The 26,686-nt window shown below is 40.0% G+C and overlaps 2 protein-coding genes across 4 annotated transcripts in view; one reads left to right on the top strand and one right to left on the bottom strand.

Annotated features, from left to right (window-relative positions):
• Positions 1–27: 27 nt before the first annotated feature.
• prkaa2 (protein kinase, AMP-activated, alpha 2 catalytic subunit) lies at positions 28–18,409 on the bottom strand. 2 transcript variants are annotated; one of them, XM_053614026.1, is made up of 9 exons: positions 18,072–18,407; positions 15,174–15,315; positions 10,926–11,019; positions 10,207–10,351; positions 8,985–9,072; positions 7,770–7,994; positions 5,653–6,136; positions 4,908–5,034; positions 28–4,063 (listed from the first exon to the last, which is right to left on the bottom strand). In XM_053614026.1, exons 1-9 carry the CDS (start codon positions 18,163–18,165, stop codon positions 3,822–3,824), a joined length of 1,641 nt encoding a protein of 546 aa, XP_053470001.1. In that variant the 5' UTR covers positions 18,166–18,407; the 3' UTR covers positions 28–3,821. The 2 variants fall into 2 exon arrangements, with proteins under 2 accessions (XP_053470001.1, XP_053470002.1); XM_053614027.1 differs by having other exon boundaries at positions 3,985–4,063; positions 4,857–5,034; positions 18,072–18,409.
• Positions 18,410–20,083: 1,674 nt separating this feature from the next.
• Positions 20,084–26,686, top strand: part of plpp3 (phospholipid phosphatase 3) — a 31,291-nt gene continuing 24,688 nt past the window's right edge. The window contains exon 1 of one of the 2 annotated variants that reach the window (XM_053613976.1): positions 20,084–20,639. In XM_053613976.1, coding sequence (XP_053469951.1) covers positions 20,504–20,639 — 136 coding nt within the window. In that variant the 5' untranslated portion in view covers positions 20,084–20,503. The remainder of the gene's footprint in view (positions 20,640–26,686) is intronic. The other variant, XM_053613977.1, reaches the window with a different exon arrangement.

The following is a 26,686-nucleotide window of genomic DNA, read 5'->3' as shown; positions in this document are numbered from 1 at the left end:
TCCCAATAACCACAAGACAATATTGTCATTTATATGCTCAATACACATTCTGTTTACTTTTTTTGTACAATAAATAATAAAGTGCAAATGAGAACAACATGCAGTGCATAATCTGTGGAAAAAAAAAAACAAAAACGTGCAAACTCGCACGTCGACAGTGAATCGCACACATAACACTGACTTCGCTTTTCCACACCAGGTATGTTATGTACACACGCTTATACAAGGCCCGACTGAGAAGCAAAAACACACTTTGGTTGCGATTACTGATTTGGACGGTTGCCATGCAGAGAATATTACTCGTGTCCGTTTGGAGTGTTTACTGCACATTGTGTCGGAATTGTGAAATAATGACAAAACTTGTTTGCGTCTTGGAAAATGATCTGTTAAACAAAACTGGTTCAACTCTGTCATTACGAATCGATTTTCAGTGGGTAATGGTGCATATTCAGCAGTACAGGCATCAATTTTCTAAACATTTTGCAATCAACAGCTTAGTCAAAAATGACAACACCCCAGCAGCACCATGACCAGGTGAAACAAACTCTCCCAGGTTCTACGAGAGAGCCAATGTAGCTTAGAGACTTTTACTACAGACACAATAAGGCACAATCTGCCCACTGACAATAAAACACATCCGCTCCTTGTTCAAAAATATTACGTGTCTGCACTTTGTTCACTCCCCAAAGATCAAAGGATATTTATCCTTCTGCAAACTCATCACTCCATCTAAGCACTTTCATGCTTGAAGTTTCTTTAACATTCAGATATGGATGGTGCATTGATTTACTGCAGCCTTATTGTGTAACAATACAGTACATCTAACATGGTACAAAAACACACTGATGCACAAACGCCATGCATTGACCAAAAGCCACTTCAAATTCAGTGCAGTACAAAACAGAAGGCCAGGAAGATTCAGGAAGACCAACTCATCCACAAAGGCATTAACTACAGAACAAATCCCCAGCATAGACGACTCGTGTGGTAGAAGAACAACTGTTTTACCATGTGCTAACGTGTTAAAACAATTCTAGAAAAATAAATAGGATATTCAAGAATATATGTGAGGCATTCTAGAAAGAAAAAAAAAAACTCAGCTAAAGCTGAATTCTCGAAAATAGACGAAAAAGTTGGTTTTGTCCAAAATTGAGTTTGTCCACCAATAATAAATCTCTACTTTAGGAAAACATCTTTTTTTTTTTTTTAACCAAAGGGCAGTGATAGCTCAGTGGTTAAGATGTTGGAATCCCAGCACTGCCAAGCTGCCACTGTTGGGCCCTTGAGCAAGGCCCTTAACCCTCAACTGCTCAGCTGTATAAATGAGATAAATGTAAGTCGCTCTGGATAAGGGCGCCTGCTGAATGCCGGAATGTAAATACCAATGTGGAAATGTTTTTATTTAGGTTAATTTCTAACGATAGCTGTCTGCCTCCAAAGATCACGCTGGGTAAGGGGCTGGTTTAAAAAACGCAGTGGTAAACATTCAGTCTGCTGAAAGATGTCTAAAACCTTGCTAGTTAGTGTGCTTTTCTCACGATTTGATCAGGACATTGGAGGATTTTATGCTGCAAAATGGAATTAATACAGATGCGTAATTCAGAAAAGAGAACTTATACACTCTGTACAGACAATAATGGACAAAGTTTTAAAATGTTTCAATGGCCCAAGTCATTAATAACAGGTAAATTAGCCAACAGAACAAAACTTGTAGTTTTCAGAACTATATTCATGTAATATATAAATGTCCACATTTGACCCTCTGAGGGGTTTTCGAAGGCCGCCAAAAATATTTAAAACATTTATCAATATTTCTTTTTTTTTTTTTTAAATAATGTATTCATAAATAAGAATTATTTTTTATGTGTGATAAAAGAAAACAAAACATTTTGGTAATCATTTAAGAAACGTTCATGCTGTGGTTCTGTATAGTAGCCCAATCACAAGCTGGCACGATAAACCATGACATTTTTCGATCACCTTCCTGAATTTCCCAAGTCCTCTTTCTGAAGTCATCAGGTCAGAAGTAAACAAAGCCCCTGCTAGAAAACTATGCTGTCAGGGGCTCTGAACATTCCAGCATTTACAGTAGAGGAACAAGATACACACGTCTAACAGATCTGCACACACATGTATACATTCACACAATGAAGCATAAATCATCAGACACAATATAATATGTTGCTTCTAAGGCATCAGAGGAAGCTTTGAATGGTTTTAACTCCTAAATGCTCATGGCTTTAATCTCTTTGCCAAATGTCACCAAATACACCCCATCTCACGCTCAATACAGTATCATATATCTAGAAAAAAAAATGCAGTAAAACTGCATTCTGTTGCTTGTTCTACTGTACATCACTTCCTTCTCTCTTTCCTTCCTTTTCTCTCTACAGTCCCTTCTGAAACTATTGGAACGGCAAGGCTAATTCAATTGTTTTTGCTGTAGACTGAAGACGTTTGGGTTTGAGATCAAAAGATGAATATGAGGTGAAGCTGAAGGCTAAAAGCTAATGTAGATGTTAAGAGCTATTTATTGTTTAAACAATCAGTCTAACAGGACACACCTGGGTAACCATAAACACCTGTCAGTCACATGTTCCAATATTTTTCCTTGCCTAAAAACTGGGTGGTCTGATACAAAAGATTCTATGTTTTATGTTGTTTAACACATCTACATATAAATACCAGGAAATAAAAGCTGAAATCTTAAACTCTTATCTCATCTCCATCTTTTGATCTGAAACCCAAATGTCTTTGGTGTACAGCACAAACAAATGAATTGCCCTGGCTGTTCCAATAGTTTCGGAGGGCACTGTATATCTCTCTCCCCTCAATTTCTCTCTATCCTACTTTCAGGCTCTAAATCTCTCTTCCACTATTCTTCTTTTGGCCTGTCTGTCTTGTTCTCTCTCTCACTCTAAATGTCTCTTCCTTTGACTCTAAATCTCTCTCTGGATGTGCCCCTACATTTTCTCCTTGATCAAGGCCAGTATGTGGTGCTGAGCACAGCACTCAATCACTCTCTCGCTCTTTCTCTTCAGCTTGTGGCGCTGTGTTGAGTTATCCGTGTCTCTGACTGGACATTCCATTAATATACGAGTTAACAGCACAACACCATCCAGCAGCTAAAAGAAAAGGCACTGCACTGAAGGTAACCATCTATAATTACTTACAGATGGAAGATCCTAGGAACTGCATACTTACTTCTGCTACTCAAACTCGAAGCAAAGCCACGTCGGCACTCGCTTTTGTGCTCTACGACATCGATGGTGCGTATTTGTTGACATGCTTGTCATGCTCTCAACGCTCAAACTGCCAAACCATTCCTCAGAATACTTGCAATTAATTCATCACTCGACTAATACATACTTAAATAAAATAACCAAATACCATAAAATATCTCTAAAAAATAAATAATCTAATATATAATAAATGTATAATCACCCTCTCTTTGAATGCATATAAACTTAATTTTTGGTATGTCACTACAATCAACCAGCAACTCAGCTACTAAACTGATTGATAAGAGAATATAAATAGATTATATTATCAAAATGTTATGCGTATAAAAACAAAATGGATGAAGCATGCTGAAACCTGGAAAGGCCCCAGAATGCCGTACTGCTACAATGAACTGAACCATCAGTATAGCAGCAAGCATCATGTCTATAATCATGTCTAACTGTCTGTGTGAGAATTTAATTTGTGGCTGAATCTACAGAGGTCATGTGATTTAACCCCCTAATCTATCTACAGATACCTGTTACTGTGCGTAAATGAGTGTGTGTGTGTGTGTGTGTGTGTGTGTGTGTGTGTGTTTTTCAGCGTGCCAGTGTAGTGATGAGACTGGCACACATCTCGAAGAAGTCCATGGTATGGCTGCCTTGTCGTGGTGCCAGAACGGGCATGTTGCCCGGTAGAGAACATGGCAGTGAGCTGCTGAGCGGTGGTATATCCATAGCGACGGTTGCCGAGTCGATGCTGAGACGGGGACGGTGAAGACCTGCAGCAGAGCCGGAGCGCTGAGGTGTGGATGAGCCAGATTTCTGCTCGATAATGTCATCTGGGAAGCACAAACACTTTTCTGAAAATTTCTGGGAAAGTTATATTGCTTTTTCACCAGACAGTGCCCAAGTGACCCGTACTATGAAGAGGGACATGTGGATAGAGCTACACATAGTACCAGAGCACATCAATATGTGACTTTATTTAACATCAGACAGCTTCAAGGAGTTGTTCAATTTCAAACAAATCTGAATTTTACAGGTGTGACAGCAAGAATGTGACGTGATATTCATCACTGTAATCCGTTGCTACATAATAAAGGAATAAAACTGTGCTTGTTAACCCTGCTCCTTGGTGAAATGGCCACTAATTTACCATCAGTAACTAAAATATGTGTGATTTGAGGCAGAGATCTTTTACTTTCTCTGAATCTTTCTTGTACTTTTACTTTCATTCTTTAAGTACATTTAAGAGTTTATATTTTCTACTTTGAGTTAACGTGAGTTAGCTTTTGCACCAGACAGTACATCAATGCTGATAACAGTGTCTGATAACTTTCCATCGAGAAGAGTGGAAAACCTAGAAAGATCCAATTTGCTCAATCTGGACATCTGGAGTCAAATATACAAAACCGTTTAAAAAAAAGTTTTATGAAGCTAAAACATGCATCTAAACATACATCTCACACACCTGACATTACTTTTCTTACATTTAACGGCATCTGTTTTATTCAAATGGTGACACTCCTAACACTCATATATATTCGTTGGTGTCTGTAAAGACTGTTTGAGAAATAATCTTCATTTTTTTATATAATGTATAATATATTATGAATATGATGTTCAACTCACATGTTCAACTTAAATCAACACATCGTGGACTCATAATGCATGAGCACATACCATCAATGCTTTTGAAATCCAGCAGATAACTGCGGTTGTCCACCTGATAGAGCTGCAGGCTCATTTTCACAAAGTTTCCAGTCACTGGGTTCTTCCTGCGCACCCTCAGGTGATAGGGGTTCACCACCTAGAATGGACAACATATCAGAGATACACACTTTAAGCATACTCATCCCTATGGAACCCCCCCCCCCCCCCAGTTGTTGTTGTTTTTTTCCAACTGGGTAAAGATGAACTTAAGGAAAGGTCACACTATTGTGCAAACCAATACATTTCAATGTTGTAATGTGCTTCATTTTTTAAACCTTGGTACATTACAATTCAAATTTTGAAATAATCTCATTTGCATGGGATTTCAATGTTTTCCCAAAAGATTCCAAATCTTAAAGAAGTGAGCAAAAGAAAATGCCATTCATTACGTTTCTAGTAACTAGTTGTGCAAAAAGTCTGGGGAGCAAACAACAAAACTGTGATCAAATTATCACCAGCTAAACTCCAAACTGGAATACATCATCATTTACTCCAGTCTATTTCAGCATCTGATACCACATCTCTTTATACATGAAATGTTCTACCTTAACCAGTTACACAAGAGGTTTTGCCACTTTAGCTGTTCCTTGTCCATGCTTTATAAAGCACAATTTCACTGTTTTTTTTTTCATCCACAAACAAGTAGCTGGAAATCCAATCCACATTTGTGTGAAATCAATGTATTATTTGGCAGCATGGATTATTTGGCATTCACCTTCCAGTCATACTCAAGCTGCTTCATGGCGCGGTACACTTCAGCCATGATGTCGTAGGGTCTGCTCTGACTGCGGATACCAAGATGCCACTTAGCCTTTTTCACTGCCAGAGGTTTGGGTTTGGTGGTGTTCAGAGCGTCCAGTGGGCACCGGGCCTTGGGGCTGTCTGCCAGCAGTGGGGGCATCCTCTCAGGGTGTGGCTTGATGTTCTCGTCGATGAAGGAGGCAGCAGGTGGGCTGGAGGCCAGGTAGAACTCACTAGCCTGGTTCATGATACGGCGGTTGTCGATGATGAGGTGGTAGGCGACAGCCAGCTGGTCCTGAGGGTCGCCGCTGTACAGGCTGCTGAGCACCTCGGCCTCGGCACATTCAAACTTCTCACAAACGTCCCGCACAGCTTCCTCATCGACCGCAGCACTGTCGTATGAAGCGTCCTCCGGGAACAGGTAGCTGGGCAGATCCTGCTTAAACCATTCATCTTCTCTGAGGGGACACAGACACATAACCACCATTGGACACATTACATTGCTTACTTGACACTACATGACCAAACATATGTGGACAACTGACAATCACAGTTTTATGTGGGTTCCCAAACTGTTGCCACAAATTTGGATGCAAGAAATGGTCTTTGTATGCTGTAGTATTAAGATTTCCCTTCAGTGGAACTAAGAGGCCCAAACCTGGTCCACTATGACAATGCTCCTGTGCATAATGCGAGCTCCATAAATACACGGCTTGCCAAGATTGATCTTGAAGAATTTGAGTGGCCTGCACAGATCCCTGACCTCAACCCGACTGAACATCTTTGGGATTCAGTGGAACACTTGACTGCACTCCAGGCCTCCTCATCCGACATCAGTGCCGAACCTCACTAATGCTCTTATGGCTGAATGAAATGAAAAATCACCACAGCCACGCTCCAAAATCTAGACGAAAGCCTTCCCAGAAATGTGAAGGTTATTATAACAGAAAAGGGAGACTAAATCTGGAATGGGATGTTCAGCAAGCACATATGCGTGTGATGGTCAGGCGTCCACAAACCTCTGGTCATATAGTGTAAAGAGAAATACTTATTGTACTTTTAGAAATGCTTAAGTACAAATGTCAACTTTAACATTTGCTTGATTATTTTACTACAGTAAATTTCTCCAGATACTTTCTATTACTGGAATATTGCAGCTCTTTGATAAAGCACGTAACGCATCATAGAAAGATCCTTATTCTCTTTCTCTATTTTTGATACGCAAGTATTTCTGATACGTAACTACAAATAATATCTCAGACTTCAAACTTCAACAAGTAGTTTTCTTATGGGTAACCTTCACTGAAATTATTTCCTAATAAGATAAGAAGATATTTCCTAGTAAGATTTCTAGTACATTTACTGTTAGATAACTATTGGGTACTTTATACTAGAGGTCGACTGATAGTGGATTTTACCGATACCGATTAATTAACCGAGTAACTAATTTGGGCGGTACCTGCCGATAACCAATTAATCAACCGGTAGTTTTTAAAATTGACACTGAATGAAAACATAACACTCTAAGTAAAATACTGAACTTTAGTACAAAAATAAACAGTACTGACTGTACTATAAAAATGTACTGTTCTTTTTTAATGAAATAAATATATAAACATTAATATATATTAACTATTAATAAATATTAACGCCAATTAAGATATACATCCAAACTGAACCGAAAATTAACACTCCAAATAACAAATAAAAATAAAGACCTCCAAAATGAAAAAAACAAACAAACCCTTTAAATAACACAACCAAATCTGTCATTAACAATTTTACCTTTAGAGGCCGCTCTCGTACTGTATAATGACGGCGGACCTTTCTCAGCCGCTCCCGCAACAGATGCAATTGGGAAAAACTATCGGTGTGCCGATAACGATAGTTCCAGCAATCGTTTATTGGTGCCAATTAATCGGCAAAACTGATCAATCAGTCGACCCCTTCTTTATACAACACCGGAAAGGGTTAGGAGTTACTAGTTTGTGTATATATAAGTTGTGTTTAAGTTGTGTGGGTTTTTAAAATGTGATTTTAAAACTTGTTGTTTCATGATGTCTTGAGGCATCAACATTTTGATTGTCTAACCTAATGTCTTTGATTGTGGCCCTTTTCAGAGGGTCCACCTGGAGCATGAGCATCAGCAGGCTGGCCACAGAGCGATTAAGGTATTCAGGGATGTAGAAAACTCCTCCACGGATCTTCTTGAAGAGAGTGGGTACATGCTCATCATCGAAGGGCAAAGTGCCACACAGCAGAGCGTACAAGATCACACCACAGCTCCAGATATCCACCTCTGGACCTGCGTACAGTCTTTCAGGGACCACACAATATACAGGTAAAGTGTGTTTGTGAGAACAAACAAAATCAACCTCTGTGTTTGATTTCAGTTTTGATCTAGTGTTTAAAAACATGAGGTTAGTTACCAGCCAGATGCCTTCTAACTACTTTTTGCACTCACATCTCATATCAGATGATCCACAAGCACAGGAAATGCTTTTGTGAATCTAACCTTCTACTAAATATTGTTTACACTGCTAAAAGTATATATTATAATGAGAGTGTCTTAAAATAAACTGTAATATAGCCCTGATATACAATCAAAAGTTATAGTGGAGCCAGAGATGAGTTATGCGTACATTAGTATTCAGACATCAGATATAACTACAGATTTAAGCACAAGTCAGAGCTTGAACAGGATTTGTGTGTGGAGTTTGCCTAAAACAAAATCATGTCTCAGTTACACGTGATTCTGAACATGGACTTAAGTGCATTATTCTTATGCTATATCAGCTCGATTGAGGAGCAGTATTAAGTCAAATGCCAATGTCTAATACTTTCATTTAACCACAATATGTCATGCTGAAATTTATGTCTTGGGCCATTTCAGGCCAATATTACATATATAAATATGACACTATTGATTCATTATTATTGTCCACAAAAAAATGCTTGTGGAAGAGGAGACAGCATCTTAATTGAAGACACTTATTAATTTGGACCAAATGTGTTACGGATAAAGTTAGGAATGAGTAACCTGTAAGTGTAGCAGATGAGTGCTTGGTCATTATTATTTATTTTATTATTATTATTAAGTACAGAGACACATGCAGTTACAAAAATTTATTGTTTTGGTTTTTTATTATACATCAAATAAAAAGTCATCAGGCAGTCAGTCTTTCATTTAAAAAAATGCAGGTGTACAAATCACCAAGCAGTTATTTGTAACACAAAAGTGGCTACATCACATTCCATAGTCAGTTTTTCATACAAAATATGAGATCAGACATCATGACTTCTTACCTTCCAGAGATGACCTCTGGAGCAGCGTAGTTAGGTGAACCACAGCTTGTTCTCAAGAACTCCCCATCTGACATCATGTTTGACAAGCCTAAAAAAATACAATAAAATATATATATATATATATAAAATTTTTAAAAACACGAGACAATGACATTTAATCTCAAATAAAGGGCACTATAACATATTAAAGCTCAAGAGCTGTTCATTTTAAAGCTTCAAAATGCAATAGAACAACTGCAGTACATTACATATAGGTTGCCTGTAGCAAATCACTGGAAATGGATGGCTATTACAGTGCCATCGATTAAAGAATGGGAAACTAAACTGAGAGAAATAATAGAAATGGAATGAATAATATATAAAATAAGGGGCCTAGAAGCAGAACATGCAGAACAAGAAGTTTTAGTAAGCAGGTTAAGTTCCCCCCCACTTTCCCATATGTACTCCCTTTCTGTCTTTCATTCTTTCTTTCTTTCTTTATCTATCATTTAGTAATTTCGTAATGATCTTAATATGGGTGTATAGTTACCCTTTTGTGTGAAGAAAAATCCCAACTTTTTGGTTAAAAAAAAACGCATAAGGAAATGTACAAATTGTAAATGCACAACTTGCAATAAAATAATAGGAAAAAGCTGTTCCATTTGACTGATTTAAAGATTCAAGTCTAACTGCAAAGGACAACTAATTGGGTTCAAAGGTCAACAAAATGAAAAACACTCTCTTTTCAAGCCAGTTACAGGCATGTAGATTATGCTTTTAAAATGAGGATGTAAAGTCTAGGACTAGCTCAGGTGGGTAGAAATTATAATATACTACCCATAATCAAAGCAGGAAATTATACATGGCACACGCGTATTAAAAAAAGAGGACCACCAAGAGGGAGATGAAGGTGATAGAGGTCAAAACAGATACTTTCTGTGAAACAAAGTAAAAGTAAAAGGAAACAACTCTTTCTTGTAGCTTCTTCTTATGATAAGAAAAGTCACACATAGATGAATAACATCCTACAGATTTTCAGCAGCCTTTTGTTATAATTCATGCTTCTAAGAACTGTTTTCCCTAATAGCTGTCATTATCCGGGGTTTTCTTTCTAAAAAGCTAAATACGATCTCGATCTGACAGCTTCTTTCCTAAATGACCAAACGACCTGCTTAACAGACTAACTGCCAGAGATGATGGCAAAATTGCCAGTTGCTTAGCAACTCTCTGTGTCCCTGTGTACCGAAATCAGCGATCTTGGCGTTCATGTTGCCGTCCAGAAGGACGTTCTCGGGTTTCAAGTCTCTGTGCACCACCATGTGTCTGTGGCAGTAGTCAACTGCAGAGATGATCTGCTGGAACAAACGTCGTGCTTCGTTGTCCTCTACCTGCTCGGAGAGAAGGGAGAGAGAACGTGACGAAGAATTATTCATATGAATCAATCAGTCAGTCACATCAATCACCCTATATAGTGTATCTCCAGGGGTGGACAAATGACAAATTCATGAGCTAGCCCACCAGCAAAACAAAAGCTTCAGTGTGTGTCCCAGTTTCACTTTTTGGTTGCCCAGAAACCTGACCCGATGGGGTTAAATTAATACGTGGTAGCTAATATAATGTAATAACAAATTTAAGAATGCACTTAATGTAGCGTGCATCGTTACATGTTTGCTGGGGAACTACGAATAAAAAACTAATAGCTGGGACAGGAAATCTGCTTGTCCCAGGTGCTCACGCTAGTGATTTCCCACCCCCGATCAAGTGCACAATAAATTAGCACAATGCTTGTCTAAAAAAAACTATATAAAAAGGTACACTTTACCTTTAATAGCCATGCACTGGACATTTCATTATAGTCTACCATTGAGGTGCATTTTGCAGTTACTGACTGTAGCCCATTTGTTGCTATTCACAATCGGACCGCATCTCCACACTTTAGAGAGCATAATGTGGGATTCTTACCCTTCCATGCTTACAGATATAATCAAAGAGCTCTCCTCCAGATACATATTCCATCACCATGAAGAAGTCTGTGGGAGTACTGATCACCTGATACCTGCATAACACACACACACACATTTATTACAGCAGACTTAGTGCTGTGCAAAGATTGAATGTGTAAATATTGTTTCAGTTAAAATTGCTGTAGTATTTACTGTAGTTGAAGAGATTCAACAAGTACTGAGACTCATTCTACGATATTCATGAGTGGTGGCATAAGTTCCTGTTAAAATGGTATGACCTACGTATATTGTGCTGTATGTTTGTGAGCATTTCTTATGTAGTTAGCCCCATTATCATGAAATTGTGGTGGAACCCCAAAAGACGCTGGCCTGTAAGTGCAAAACGTTACCAAACCAAACACACACGACAGAAAAATCAGAAAACGCAAAAACAAAACAAAAACAAAACAGTAAATTTGGAAACATGACAGCAAAACCAAAACCACAACAGCACAAAATAATGAACATCACATGCTTGTTGGACACGCCATAGGACTATCACAATACAATACATGCACGTTTTCTGTCTCTTATCTAGTTATCCCAGTGAAGACGATTTATGTCTGCATAGTGAAGAATAATTGTTTATCCTGAATAATCCAGCTTCCTTTAGCCGGGGTTTCGGCATTCGCATATTAATGTTGTTAATCTAAAACGGCATCACATCAGTGTCCTTCATATATATAAACATGAATAAAGCACCATCAGATTCATTTCGGCTCATGTTTCCTCTTAATGTAAACATCCTCCAGCTCTCCATTTTCAGTGGTCTCTTAGCCTGATGTGTGCGGTAGCCAATCAGCAACAAGCAACAAGCAAGGACCTACCCATTCTGGTCGAAGGTAATGCTGTTGCGTTTTTTGGTTTTGCTGTCATGTTTCCGAATTTGCTGCTGCGTTTCTGGTTCTGTTGTTGCGTTTCCTGATTTGCGGCTGTGTTTTTGGTTTGTTCATGTGTTTTGCACTTATTGGACAAAATGAAGTTGGTTGAACTTGATACAAACGTTTGCCAAAATGCAATAAATGTAAAAGTACTTGGAACTTTGGTGAAAAATACACAACAGCTGGTGTAAATAGGGACACTAATACACAGTGGGCCTCATTTATCAAGTCGGATACAAATGGGTTTGTGTGTAAATCGTTCGAAAAACCAAAAACACAACAGAACAAAATAATGAACATCACATGCTTGTTAGTGGTTGGACACGCCGTAGGACTATCACAATACAATACATGCACGTTTTCTGTCTCTTATCTAGTTATCCCAGTTTACACAAGAAATTTGGTACTCATGTAAATTCTGAAAAAAGTTCGTATCCTACGTGCTCATTTAAATTTACTCATAAGTACACTAACATAACTCTTGACTTGATTGACTTCATATTATATCATTTGGATGGATTGCTGCACTGTCATAAATGGATTATACTGTTGAGTTTAAATTTATTTTTACACTTATTTCTTATTATGTTTACTGCATTCAGCAGATGCTCTTATCCAGAGAAGCTTATATACAGTAAGTGCTTTGCTACATCCGCATGCTAGTTCACTAGGACAGGGACTGTATACCATCAAGAACATTTTGTGAAAACCAGTTGCTTTACATTATTGGCATTAATAAACGAATAGTAAAAATAACAACACTACAAACCCATGAATTAAGACAAACAAATTATTCAATGATGACAAAAGAAATGGTGCTGTATAAACAAGTCAAGTCAAGTGAGTATGAGCTGGAGGATGAGCCGGTCTGTCTGCACATAGTTGTAAGCTGTAAACGAATGCCTCAGCTTATGGAAGATTTAGTGCTTATTGTTTATTATTATTAAAATTCTATATTATTTTTATTGACATAGAAATGAGTCAAAATAACTTCCACTTCTTGATCATTAAGGCCCAGTGTCCATATTTCAAATGACAATGTAAAGACTATTGGCATAATCTAGCAGGAATAATCTTTGCCTTGATATCAGCTGTCACTGTGAGAGTAAATGGCAGCATTGCCTGTTGCTGTATGCACACTGAGAGACCGTGCATAATTAAAGGTCAAACTGCGTATTTAATGGACATCACAGCCAATGAGATCTGACACGAACCTTTTCACAATGGAGCTATCAATAACACATGTAGCTCCTCTGGCGGGAGCTTTGACACGTTCATCTTTGATATCGTCTCCCCTAGAGGGACAGCGAGACTCCCGCCGCAGCTCGGAACACACACCGTCTCCCTGTGAAGCGTCGTGGCTGGGCTCTAGCTCTCGTTTTAACAGGCTTCTGTCTCCTCTTACTCGTTGCAAGCTTTCTACTGTTTTGATGACAGGAGACAGCAGATTCACTGCAGGAGAAACTGTACGAAAGCCTTTTTTCAGATCTGCTTGGCTCAGCATGTGGGAGAATGGTAGAGGATGAAAAGCTGCTGGAGTGGGTATCAGGAAACTGTCAGGATATGGGAAAATCTAAGGGGCTTTTACAAACTAGAAGCTGGTTGTATGCGATCTACACCAATCAGCTATAGATATTATTAATTAATAACACCTTGACTTTAAATTTAAAGAGCTGGGGGAAAATCATTCTCATTGTCATGTTATAGCAGATCTCTGTACTGTCCAGAAAGACTTAATTAATATTAATATTCAATATATTAATATTTTATATTATATTGTAGGGGTGTAACGATACAGTGTATCATATTCTTTTGTTCGATACAAGACTCCCGACTCCATACTTCTTCATGTCAAACAGTACATTCAACAGGTTGCATAAAGTACAATCATACGTCATACAATATCACATATTACATGAGGTGTTACATGCCTCCTAAGCATACGCTTCTGTGTATGGTTGCACGGTATACCGGTACTACGGTAGTATCACGATACTAAAGCTTCAAATTCCCGCCGACGCCACTGTATTTTTGGAACAGTAGTATCATCAATACGGTAGTACCGTAAGTAATGTAGTACGTGTGGTACTTAATACTATTTTCACTAAAACGACACATCCCACTGCTTTCTCCGAATACACAACGGTTATTGACACTTCATTTAACCTAAATTCTTCCATTTGCATGATTTCATTGCTAGGGAACAATAGATGAAATATGTGGCACACTGAATCAGTCGCTTGCCAACTGTATGTTCTTGAGTTTTTCCAACAGCCAGTTATTCATTCTCATTAATAAAGAGGAAAATTCGGTTTGTCTATTTTCATTTATATCTATGTATTTCTGTAAATTTGCTTCATTTTGTAGATTTGAATTAGGAATTAACACAATATCGTGGTACTTCAGCTGGTATAGTATCGTAAAATGTGTTTATGGTATCATGACAACCCTACTTCTGTGTTGGTCTCTAAAGCTAGACAAAAGCTAGAAGCCAGACGCGCACACACGCGACATTGTTGATTCACAGACTGGGCTAATGAAATCACAGCGGCAACGGACAAATTCATATTCACTAGTATAGAGTGCAGTATTATAAAATAGAGCGCTGCATGACTCTCACAGCACAACAAGCTAACAGCAGCATGAGAAAAGCCCTGCGCTTCACCAGAGAAAGCTTAGCCATGTTTCATTTTGTTACATTAGAATGCTCTTTTGCACTTTGGAAATGTTGAAATGGATCGTCATTATGAAGTTTTAATTATTGTACCTTTATAATGTTGAATGTTTAAATGAACTGAATGTGGAAACCTAATGCACATTCATATTCAGGCAATGCTTATTTTTGCTGTATCGAAAATGTATCATATCGAGACACCACTGTATTTTATCTTATTGAACTTGAATTTTGTTGATCGTTTCACTCCGATTATACTGGTATAAATATCCTGTGGATGTACATCCAGGTTGGAACTAATATCGCTGCCGTGTAGAGGATAAACCATAATAAAATCCACATGCAACACAAAATGTAGCCTACGTTTGAGGCAACTCAGTAGCACAGCAGGTATCGTTGCCACCTCGCAGCTCCAGGGTTTCCTCCGGGTTCCTCCTACCTCCAAAATCATAACTCTAACCCCTAAGTAAGTGTGAGTGTGTGTGTGTGTGTGTGTGTGTGTTTGTGCCTGGTGCTCTGACGTCCCATTATGCCTCATGCCCAGTGTTCCCAGTATAGGCTTTGGACTCGCCATGAAGCTTCTCAGACTTGCTTCTCAGGCTCCGGTTTTAAGTGTGTGTGTGTGTGTGTGAGTGCATACTCTTCCACTCACAGCTTGATGATGTGTGGATGCCGGAACAGCTTGAGGTTCTGGATTTCTCGTTTGATTTTGCCGACCACATCTAGACTGCGAATCTTCTGCCTGTTCAGGATCTTAACAGCAACCTTGTGCCCTGTTAGCTGGTGCTCTCCGACTGTTAGGCAAAACGAACACACACACCGGTGCACAGATGAAATCTCAGCTGCAACACCACCACCAACAGTTTCATCAAACACAGCTGGCGAAAGTTCGGTTTGAATTGAAAGAAATCAGAATACAGGACCAGAGGTCAGTGACATCCTGCTTTAAGCTTCTAAAAAAACAATGAGAAACAAGGTTTCATTGTTTCAGTGTTAAGCTTCCCATCCCTGACTTTGCGAAGACAAACACGGTGTGATATGACCTGAAAGTGAAGGAGCAAACGCAAGGCATGATAGTATCATTACTTGGCAAAATAACGTTCCTCTGAATGTGCTTGCTTCACTTCCAAGTAAAAAAAAAACCATGAGGTTCAGTGAAACCACACAGGCAGTAATATGATTTATAATGCCACCTGTTTAGACACCAATAATAATAATAATTAGCTATTTTTAGAGCATCACAATCTCATGGCATTGGTGCAGAAAGAATTTTGAGCTGTCCTCACGGGAAAGTGCCTTCATAGCCTCTGGATCTATCTATCTATCTATCTATCTATCTATCTATCTATATATATATATATATATATATATATATATATATATATATATATATATATATATACAGTACACTTTATTTAAAGGTTCTGTGTAGAGTGTTTCCTTATCAAGTAGTGAAAGTAGGCCCATTACTTCTCTAATATACACTATATGACCACCTGACCATCACACCCATATGTGGTTCTCCCCCAAACTGTTGCCACAAAGTCAGAAGTACACACTTGTATAGGATGTCTTTGTACGTAGAGTTACAATTTCCCTTCACTGGAACTAAGAAGCCCAAACATGTTCCAGCATGACAATGCACCTGTGCACAAAGCCAGCTTCATGAAGACACGGTGTGTTAAGGTTGGAGTAGAAGAACTCAAGTGTCCTGACATCAACCCCACTGAACACCTTTGGGATGAACTGGAACACTGACTGCACCCCAGACCTCCTCACCAACATCACTAATGCTCTTGTAGCTGAATGAACACAAATCCCCACAGCCACGCTCCACGCTATGTTCAACAAACACATATGTGTGATGGTCATATGTCCACATAGCCATATAGTGTATATACATACATATACACATAGCATATATATATAAACACAACTTTTTTTTTTTTTAAGTGCTCAGGTCCTGTGGCTCCTTGCCCATTAAAATGTGTAATTCTATGAAAATAATAATAATAATTTTAAGTAATTTTAAGTAAAACAACCTTAAAATTACTCATTGGAAAAAGGTAACTCCAGCTGTCTCAAACAGGCCTCATAACCTGTGAAGGGGTGTGGCTCTACATTCCATTGTTGTACTTGTTGTTGTTGTTGTGGTGGGGGTGTGGCTCTACATTCCGTTGTTATTCTTGTTGTTGTTATGGGGGCGTGGCTGGCTCTACATTCAGTTGTTATGGTTGTTGTGGTGGGGGCGTGGCTCTACATTCAGTTGTTATTGTTGTTGTGGTGGGGGCGTGGCTCTACATTCCATTGTTATTATTATTGTTATTGTTGAGGCGTGACTACATTTCATTGTTATTGTTGTGGGTTCGTCGCTCTACATTCAGTTGTTATTGTTGTTGTGGTGGGGGCGTGGCTCTACATTCAGTTGTTATTCTTGTTGTTGTGGTGGGGGCGTGGCTCTACATTCCATTGTTATTATTATTGTTATTGTTGAGGCGTGACTACATTTCATTGTTATTGTTGTGGGGGTGTGGCTCTACATTAGTTGTTATTCTTGTTGTTGTGGTGAGGGCGTGGCTCTACATTCCTTTGTTATTATTGTTGTGGGGGCGTGGCTCTACAATCCTTTGTTATTATTGTTGTTGTTGTGGGGGCGTGGCTCTACATTCCATTGTTGTTGCTGGGGGCGTGGTCGCAACGACATCTCTAGCCGATCATTCTACTGAAAAGACACTGACATTTAACTTAAGATCTTTCGGCATCGTTTGATAATAACGGCAACAAATGTAAAGGTAAAGAACAAGTTCATCCTCTACGACAGAAACAGAGGAGCGTTATGAGGCCAGGAGGCCACACGGGGGCGGTGAAGATCAGGACTGTACAGTACAACAGAGGGGAGGGTTTGGCGAGTTCTCCGGTCGCTCTGGTTGGTTTTATCTAGATTCCCTTACTGCTTCCTCAAGGTCATGCAAACTGCTACTACATTATATTATATCACCAACATACACTTGCACCTTTTCTCTCTGTACAGCATAGTGTCATAATACATAAATGTCCCAATGCTATGTATTTCAGTACAGTGTGGACAAGCACACACTGGGTTTGCTCATTGATCTTAGTCAACTGAATCAGATTCTCAGGATGAGACTGCGAAAAACAAGAGACGCAAAATGTGTACATATATCATTAATAAAACTCCTCCTACCCGCGGTGACAGAGTAAACCCTGGTACAGGAGTAGACAGAAACAGTATACTACAACGTAACATTTAATATTGCAGTTACATCTAGAGCCACATTTACTATATCAATTATAGTACAGTATTCTGGGTCAGAAAGCAGTGTTTTGTTTAACTATCCCGCAGAACTGTTCAAGCTAACGAAGCCCCAACCAAAGCAAGCACCCCGTTTACACACAGTGGCTTGTCGGGCTGAAACTCCACAGCTGACTGACCGCCGGCAAGTAAACGGCTAACGGCCACGAAAACAAACGTTTAACGCTATTTTCCCTTCAGCGTCAGCAAAACCACAGAAAAGCCATACGACTTAACTCTTCACTTTGCCAAACGTGCCGACTCCGAGCGTGTCTCCAAGGATGTAGTGTCCTATCTTGACCCTGCCTTCGTGCTTCTGCTTCTCGGCCATTTTACTACCCGTATTCCGTTAGCTCAGTGCAGCCAGAGTGCAGAAAAGGGGCGGGGCTCCACCGAGTGTAGGCACAATTCCAGACGGCGCTTCAAGCTGCTAGGATTAGCACCGATCTCAGATCATTTTGTCTAGTTAACAGTAAACAGTAAAGTGATATCCGCTGTTCTCGGGTCAGTGCATCCAGGCGTGTGAAAAATAGGGGCGGGGCATGAAAAGAACATATTACCACTTTTGAAGCAACACGTGTTAGGCCAAATACTGTAAGCAAATAAGGGTTATAACACGAATGTATGACTGATATGATAGTAGGTATTGTAGTAGGCTATTATAATACATTTAAAAAAAAAACAACGAATTTAATTATATAATGACAATTGATCACATGCTTTTATTTGTTCCAAACTGTTACTGGCGTATTTACAAATGGAAAATGACTATTAACACATTTAATAGTGTACGGATGCAGCCTGTTAGTATAGTCTACTATAGGGGATTTTTTTTATGATAATGCAGTGGTGATCACTATCAAGTTATAGTTACAATATCGTTATTTTAGCTTTAGTTATATAGTTATTTTCGCTTTTATAGCCTCTTCTAATAACTTCTACACAAGAATACATTGTTCCCTTTTGAATTTAATTGAAATAACCTAAAGATATAGTGTATCTTATGAACTGCTTCTTAGATACATAAAATACAAAATGTTTCTAATCTCTCTTTTAACACAGTACAACTGGCTTGGGTTTCATAAATAAGAAAACAGCTTTAATGTTTTCATTAAACAAATATGTATTGTTCAATGCATTATGTATTATCATTATTATTAGTAGTAGTAGTGGCAGTTGTAGTAGTAGTAATAGTAGTAGTAGTAGTAGCCTTTACCACTAGATGGCAGAAGTGGATCAGTGTTGAGATTTTATAAATAGAAAACGATCAAGCAGAGTATAAATATCACAGAACATTGTAGCAAGTAATATTCCTTAACCTTTGGTTATATAATGTAACCTATAAAATATAAAATATAGAGATGGATATATATATATATAGATATAGATAGATAGATAGATAGATAGATAGATAAAATAACCTTTGGTTAGGGGCACAAACACTCGCCAGTGTCTTTCCTTCAATTATACGTGCATACTTATACGAATTTATACGACATCATCATCATCATCATAATGTATCTGTTTAGTGATCATAGGTTACGTTGTCGCCTCACAGCTCCAGAGTCCTGGGTTCGATCTTGACCTTGTGGAGATTTGCATCGTTTCCCCATGTTTGCATGGGTTTCTTCCGGGTTCACCAGTATTTTTCTCCACTGTCCGAAAACATGTAGGTAGGCTTATTGGCTACATTCATTTGTAGGTGTGAATGAGTGTGTGCAATGAACTGGCCTCCTATCTGAGGTGAACCCTCCTGCCTTGTGCCCAGTATTACCCGGATAGTCTTCGGATCCACCACCACCCTGACCAGGATAAAGTGGTTACTGAAGAATGAATGACTGAATGAAGTAGGTACTGACAAGAGTGCCAGTGTACCTAATAGTAATGAACATAAACAAACAAATAAACCAAATAAATAAATAATCATTATCTTAAAAGTTTTCACATCCTCTCTTTGAGCTCAGGTAAACGTGTACTCTGCGTAATATAAGACACTGCGCTAATTTATAACGAGACGGTACAAGTTCTCTCATCCGCTATGACGCATCAGGGTGGTTTAATGTGAGTTTTTCGGCTTTCACAACAGCGTGTTACTGTCTTATGAATGAAATGTGACTGGGGCTGTGCTCACGTGTTGCTCCACACTTAGAGCTCCGCCGGCGTGCGTAACTGTTCGCGCTCAGAGCGCACAGGCGGGGAGGAAGAAGGGGGCTGAGCCTTTCTCGTGCGCTTAGCACAAACCGTAAAGGGGAGAAGCAGGAGGAGGAGGAGGAGGATGATGATGAGGAGGAGGTGGAGATCAAGCAAGGATTCTTAAATGTGGAGCTGGACTTTCAGCACTTTTAAAGCACCGCGCTCTCCGCCTCTCCAAAGACCCCTCAATCCAAGTGAACTGCAAGGTTTTTCCTACTGCATAGGTTTGATTTGAACGGTACTCTTTAAAAAACAAACAAACAAAAAAACTTAAGACAGTTTTCTCCGTGAACAAATCACGTTTCGTAGAGGGGACCTTTGGACTTTTTTCTTTTTTAATCGCAACTTTCCAGGACTTTTTTTCCAAAAACAAACGGGATTCCCTAGATTTGCTGACACGTCCTTAAGCTATTTTCTAGGACTCGTAGGTTAGTGTATGGACTGAGATTTTGATTGAGAAGTACACTGTCTGTTGGATGCAATCGTACATGTACGACAAAGCGATGGCACCCGAAACGAGAAACGGCGGCACATCGACGTTCAACAACAACGGCACCGGCACAACCAGGAGGAAACTGTTGATAGTCCTGGATATCATCTGCCTTCTTTTAGGTGAGTGTTGCAGCCGTGTGTAAAAAACAACTTGAGCCAGAATGGGGGTTATGGAATACATAGAGATACACACTTGCAATAGAGAGATAGAGAGACAGACAGACAGCAGACAGAGAGCGCTTCATTAGGCGGCAGTTTTATTGTTATAGTCTATCTTTCCCTTGCAATGACCCGAAACAAAACCACAAGTTCTGTCATTGATATTTAAATAGGCTATATATACACTCTATACAGTGAGATTCCTCTTGCAACGTGCAAATCTCTCTCGACAGTCTCACACTTTTAATTCCTGACACTTGTGAAGGGTGTTGTTGTGCATTGTTATCTCGTTAAGCAGATGTAAAGTGCCGTTATAAACAGTCCTATCACAGGGAATAGGGGCTGGGCACACAATGCACTGCTAGTTCAATATTGACTTATTCTTAAATGGAGGCTAATAACGGTTATATGATCATAAGAATCGTCATAATAGCCTATTCAATGTTCCATTTTGCGCTCTTAGACGTTTCTGTGGGTTTGGTGAGAAGTTGTTTGCGCATCAATTTCTACGCGCATCTTTACAATCTGCCTTTAAAACACTGATATAATCAGCATTAGCAAGTTTTTTTAAGGTTCTGGGTGAGTTTGGGAGTTCTGTAACGCTTCCCAGTTTGCTCAAGATTAAGCTCTTAGTTTGATTTCTCTCCCCTTATGTAACGGTTTTTGGAAACTTTTTTGGAAACGCTTGGAAGGATGCTCTTCTCTTACGGTGTCTGACATATTAAAACCCACACATGCTGAAGTTTACCTAAAAAATTACCTTTCTTTTTCCTGTGCAGCCTACCTACTTTTGTTTGCATGCACAGGCCAGCACTTTTCACCAGACACGCACCTGCACTGTCTACATTCTGTTTATATGGTGTGGGGAACAGAAATGTGGCTTTGTGCATGCTGGGTCTCTGACTGTAGGGCTGACAGGTTGGATCCACTGCATCTATCTGTCCATTCTCACTGAAACTTTAAAGTGACTAAGCAAACACTTACATCTATGGTTCATCTACCAGCTCAAGAGCATCTTATATCCTGTCTGGTAGCATTACAAATAACCTAAAAGGAATGGTAAATCATTTAGTCTGGCAGCATTTGAGGTCTGCTCAGCAAGCTGTTTGGAGGGTGTTGACAGCCGATTCGCCTAAGAATTGTTTGTGTGCCTGGAAACCATTAGAATGGTGTAATCAGTTCCCTAATGTCAGTCAGTGTTCAAGGATAAAACGTTGCAGTAAAGTTAGACTATACATTCTATCTTCCTCAAATGTCAGCATTTAGTTGACTCTCAGCAGATTTTCAAACTTAAATACAATGTTAAACTTACATTTGGGATTGCAAACGTTCTTTGGAAAATGTTGTGCATTCATTGTGCGGCCCCAACATTATGCACCCAAATCCAGCATTATACAAATGCAAGTCAGTATTCAGAGCTCTGGGATTAGCAAACATGAGGCCAGTGGTATACATTCTACAAATCCCTTTCTACAGCTGCCTTGCCTCTTTTCAAACCACTACACTGCATCATATCAGCTTTCTTTTAGAGTGGAGACAGGCCAAGTGCCTCTCTGGTCTTTTTGTTTGCGGAATGTGAGGGGAAAAAATGGCATAAAAATGTGTGCTTTTGCTTAAACCGTTGCTGACCCTTCAGCATGCAATTGCTTTTATATTCACAAAAAGATGAGACAAGTCCGAGAGAATAAGAAAAGGATTTCTTTTGCATTTGTGCATTTGATAAACTGCTATTTGATAAGCACATTGCAATATTTTGTTATAGCTGTTATAAGTCCAGGATATGACTACAACTGTGATCACAATGGACTCACCCCTCCAGTCTGCCCTCCTTTCCTCTTTTCCTAGATGGAAGATAATGAAAACAGACACATTTTACAGTGTTTGCTTTACATGCACTTTCAAACAAGACTCTTATATGTGGTTCTTGTCAACGCAGAATGCCATAAACAACATATGGAGTAAATCTCCTGTTTGAGCGCACTTCCTTCTCCAATTAATAAACGGCAGTGGCATCAGCTTCGTGCATCAAAGCGGGATAAAAACGAACATTCTCTTTGTGATGCTAAAGACAGGGCGGTTGCTCTCCTTTATGTTGTGGGGTGGATGGTGTTGTGAAAGAGAGGAGACTCATTAAGATGGGGACTTGAGGAGGGGGGGATGCGAAGTTGTGGGCCACTTGAAGAATGTCTGATTGAATGGGCTTTGTTCAGTGTGATGCTGGATGCTTGGGGTTCCATCTGTTTAATGCTGCCTTGCCTGAATTCCCAATTTACTCTCACTCTCTACATAATGCCTTATACCTTGGGAGAGAGTCACTGTGCTTGTGGTCATATCCTGACCGCATGACCAGTGGTAGACTGGGACTTGCTGCCATTTATGAGCAGACAGAAGGTGATTCTGCAAATGCGAGCAGTCAGACAGATCGTTGACTGAGAAGCCTCGCCTCCCACTGAGCTCCTCCAGAGAAAGTGAAGCTCAGGCTCGCCCAATTAGCATACAGTAGTGCACTAAAGCACAGGAGGTGTGTCCTCCCATATTCCCCCCTACCCCCAAGGGGGTAGTGGGGGGTGACACACATTCTGGTACATGCCACAGCCACCAAACAGGCTTTCACCCTCTCCTTCCATCTCTCATTGTTTATTTGTGTTGCTTTGGTGCGGCTGGTTAATCCGCTTTTACACAAGAGGGAAAAGTATAATTGTAATAGCTTATAATGCTCATGGCTGTGTAATTGTGCAACATTAGAATGCTTATCGACCTTCTGCCCCCACTGTAACTTCCTTTGAGATATTTGTTATGGAGGGACTTGCTTGTTGGCGGCCTTTCGCAGGAAGCCGCCTTCTAAAAGTGGCCCATACCTAAGCGCCACTGTGCTTCAATGACTTTCCTCAAGCACACAATGGAGCTGGGATGCCATTCAAGGCAGGATGGAGCCCAAGCACGCTCTGTGCATTTTAAGATGGTTCAACACACATTGAGCCAACATTTACTCCACTAAGCTGCAGGGAATTATGGAAATGCTAACACTAATTGTTGGTTGTTTTATGCATGGATATGGAAGGAGAGTCTGTCTGCAATCAGTGGTGAAGAGTGCTCTCCAAGTTAAAGCAACACCAGAACTACCTGGAACTCGCTTTTTCATCCACCTGGACTAGTGTGTGATCAAAGTGAATAAAAAAAGGTTTGACTGTCTTGATTTTGGCCATTTATATGTGAATTGTGGCATTCCAGAAAGGGGGTGGCGGGCAGAGTTATAGCATGCTGGAGAACCCATGAGAGCCGCACTCATTTAGTGTGCCTGTTTTAACCTCTCGTCTCACAGAGGTGCACACATAGTCACGTCTATAAATATTTTCCAAGATTTCTCAAATGCCTGGTCCCGGGTCAGCATAGCCCCTGCTCTTACGCTGACATCTGGTGTAATTTTTTTGGCTTGGGCGTCTGCAGAACCGAACTCAGGAAAGGGTGGGAAGAGGAAAAGGTCGTCTTGCTCTCTCACTCATTCTGCTCTTGCTCTCGCTCTCTCTCTCTCCATCCCTTACTTTCACTCTTTGCCCTAGATGTGGCCAGCTTTGCTGTGAAATGTAATCCCTCTATTTTTCCAGACCATTTCCTCAAACGCAAAGCCTCTCACTCCCATTGACTGGGTCATAATTGCAACTCGAAGCTAGCATAGTATTCAGGAAAACCTGCCGAGCCCAAGTCCTCCTGCAGCAGGAATGTTTCATCTGAGATTGCACTAATGGTACACTTCATAGTTAAAATGTATGTTTGACAAGCAATCCATCGTAATTTTAGACAAGCCTTTTAAGTCCTCTGCTAAGGGGTTTCAGCAGCAGTCAAGCCGAGCAGGCAGAGAGAGGAGCTATATTCCACTCTGTATAGTTATACGTCTGTTATATTCTCAGACATGGTGCAGGATGTTTGGCGTGTTTACAGGCTAAGCTCTACGTTTGCAAATGTACACAGAGATTGCATGAGCCAGGCGCCGGCTGGATGAGCAGTGCTAAGGACTAAGTGACTCTCATGTGTACAGTACACGTCAGAAGCCACTATCCACTGAGGCAGGGCAAAAAACTGTGATTGTGGTCAGCTGAGTGGGCCGGGAAGTGTGAGGGCCATAATTTCAGAATGAGAAAGAACAGCGTTGCTTATAGAAGAAGAGTTTCCTTTCTAAAAAGAAGCTGGAACACAGCGAAGTCCATAGTTGGCCATGAGATCTTGTCCATGTTGTAAGTCAGTGAGAACTATTGAATGGCAGCAGTTCAGTATGCTCATACATCTCCTATTCAAGGGACATCATGGCTTAGTGGTTAGCATGTTTGCCTCACAGATCTGGGGTTGGGGGTTTTGAAACCCACCTCCGTCTGTGTGTGTGGAGTTTGCATGTTCTCCCTGTGCTTTGGGGGTTTCCTCCTGGTACTCTTGTTTCCTCCCCCAGTTCAAAGACATGCGCTGTAGGCTGATTGGCATTTCCAAATTGTTTGTAATGTGTGTGTGATTGTGCCTTGTGATGGGTTGGCACTCCATCCATGGTGTCCCCCACCTTGAGGCCCAAGTTTCCTGGGATAGGCTTCCCTGGGATACACAACCCTGTGTGGGATAAGCTATATGGAAAATGGATGGATGGATGATGGATGGATGGATCTCCTATTCAGCTGCACCGGTTGAACCTAAATTCAAATTGTAGCCTGGTCTGAACATAAATATTAACTGCAGAGCCTGTACTGCCATCATTTTGTCATCCAATGTATCCAAATGACAATTAAATTAGCAGTTTCTTTGTTCTAATTTGTCATTATAGCATCAAGTTGACGAGTCTGCATCTGAAGTTGCATCAGTATTTATGAATTCATATTTATTCACTGTATATAGATACAGGTGCTTAACTTGGATTTGAATTCAGATTCCGATGATTAAAATTTGTTCATGCTATGAGACGGATATTAATACCAAGTGTGAACCATCTTAAATGTTGACGTCTTTGCTGGCAGTGTGTATTTTTGGAAGAGCGCTTGTAGATGGAGTCAGATTAGGTGATGCCAGAGATGGTTATGTGTGAACGCTGTGTATGTGTGTACATGTGTGTATGTTGAGATCAGTAGAGTCATTTAGTCTCCCTTACACACACACTCCAAAAACCACACCATCTGAGTGACACCCACAACCCACTAATGGGTCTGTCAAATGGTAGGGCTTAAGTTTGTGACTGCAGCAGTATAGTGTCTGTATGTTTGTGGCTGGTCAGGTGATTTGCAGCCCGGGATTTATTAGACAAAACAGAGTGCCTCATGTAGCAATTAGACGCACATGGTTGTCTTACAGCTATGTGTGTGTGTGTGTGTGTGTGTGTGTGTGTGTGTGTGTGTGTGTGTGAAAGAGAGAAATAGAGAGAGAGGGTTGATGTTATCAAATCCTATAACAGACATCAGGGAAGCAATGAAGTGATAACAAGCCTCTGGCTTTTGTTAAATACCCCGGAGTGTCTGTTTTCTAGTGAGCCTGCTTTATCAGGCAACAGTTGACCAACACCATATGCATTTCTCTCCTTTTACTGCCATCTAACTGTATTCAAGAACAACAGGAAATCCACGTAATCAGTTGTTGTGTTTAGGATATACTGTAACAACCCCCTCTTTGTTAGCAACTTTTCAATGGAAATAATTGAGTTATTTACAGTGAGATTTATTGCATTTTATTTTCTCTCGTTGGCCATCTATAATCCATTGTTTCAGCAAATGAGGCTTGTGTGTTTGTTTGTTTGTTTGTGTGAGTATAGGATAGTTGGTTAAAGTATATGTTAGAAATAATGACCTTAGCAAAAGCTCTGCTTAACCCACTTAGCCTTGTCAACAATTTCTCTCAGTCTCCTGAGCTTAGTTAGAATTCCGGGGTGTTTTCAGGAATGTGATTTTGTGGAATCTGGGGTGTGTGTGTGTGTGTGTGTGTGTGTGTGTGTGTGTGTGTGTGTGTGCTTGGAAGTGCATATTCTGAGATCTGAGATGAGA

The sequence above is a fragment of the Ictalurus furcatus genome, chromosome 25 (genome assembly GCF_023375685.1).
Source record: "Ictalurus furcatus strain D&B chromosome 25, Billie_1.0, whole genome shotgun sequence".
In the NCBI taxonomy this organism is placed as follows: Eukaryota; Metazoa; Chordata; class Actinopteri; order Siluriformes; family Ictaluridae; genus Ictalurus; species Ictalurus furcatus.
This window is presented reverse-complemented; position numbering and strand designations above follow the sequence as displayed.

What these genes read in the sequence shown, in the direction of transcription:
- prkaa2 (XM_053614026.1), bottom strand. Translation starts at nt 18,165, where the DNA reads ATGGCCGAGAAGCAGAAGCACGAAGGCAGGGTCAAGATAGGACACTAC. An exon ending in ATATCTGTAAGCATGGAAGG is followed by an intron (nt 10,352 to 10,925) that starts GTAAGAATCCCA and finishes CTCTCCGAGCAG; the next exon opens with GTAGAGGACAACGAAGCACG. An exon ending in GGATTTCAAAAGCATTGATG is followed by an intron (nt 4,064 to 4,907) that starts GTATGTGCTCAT and finishes TGTGCTTCCCAG; the next exon opens with ATGACATTATCGAGCAGAAA.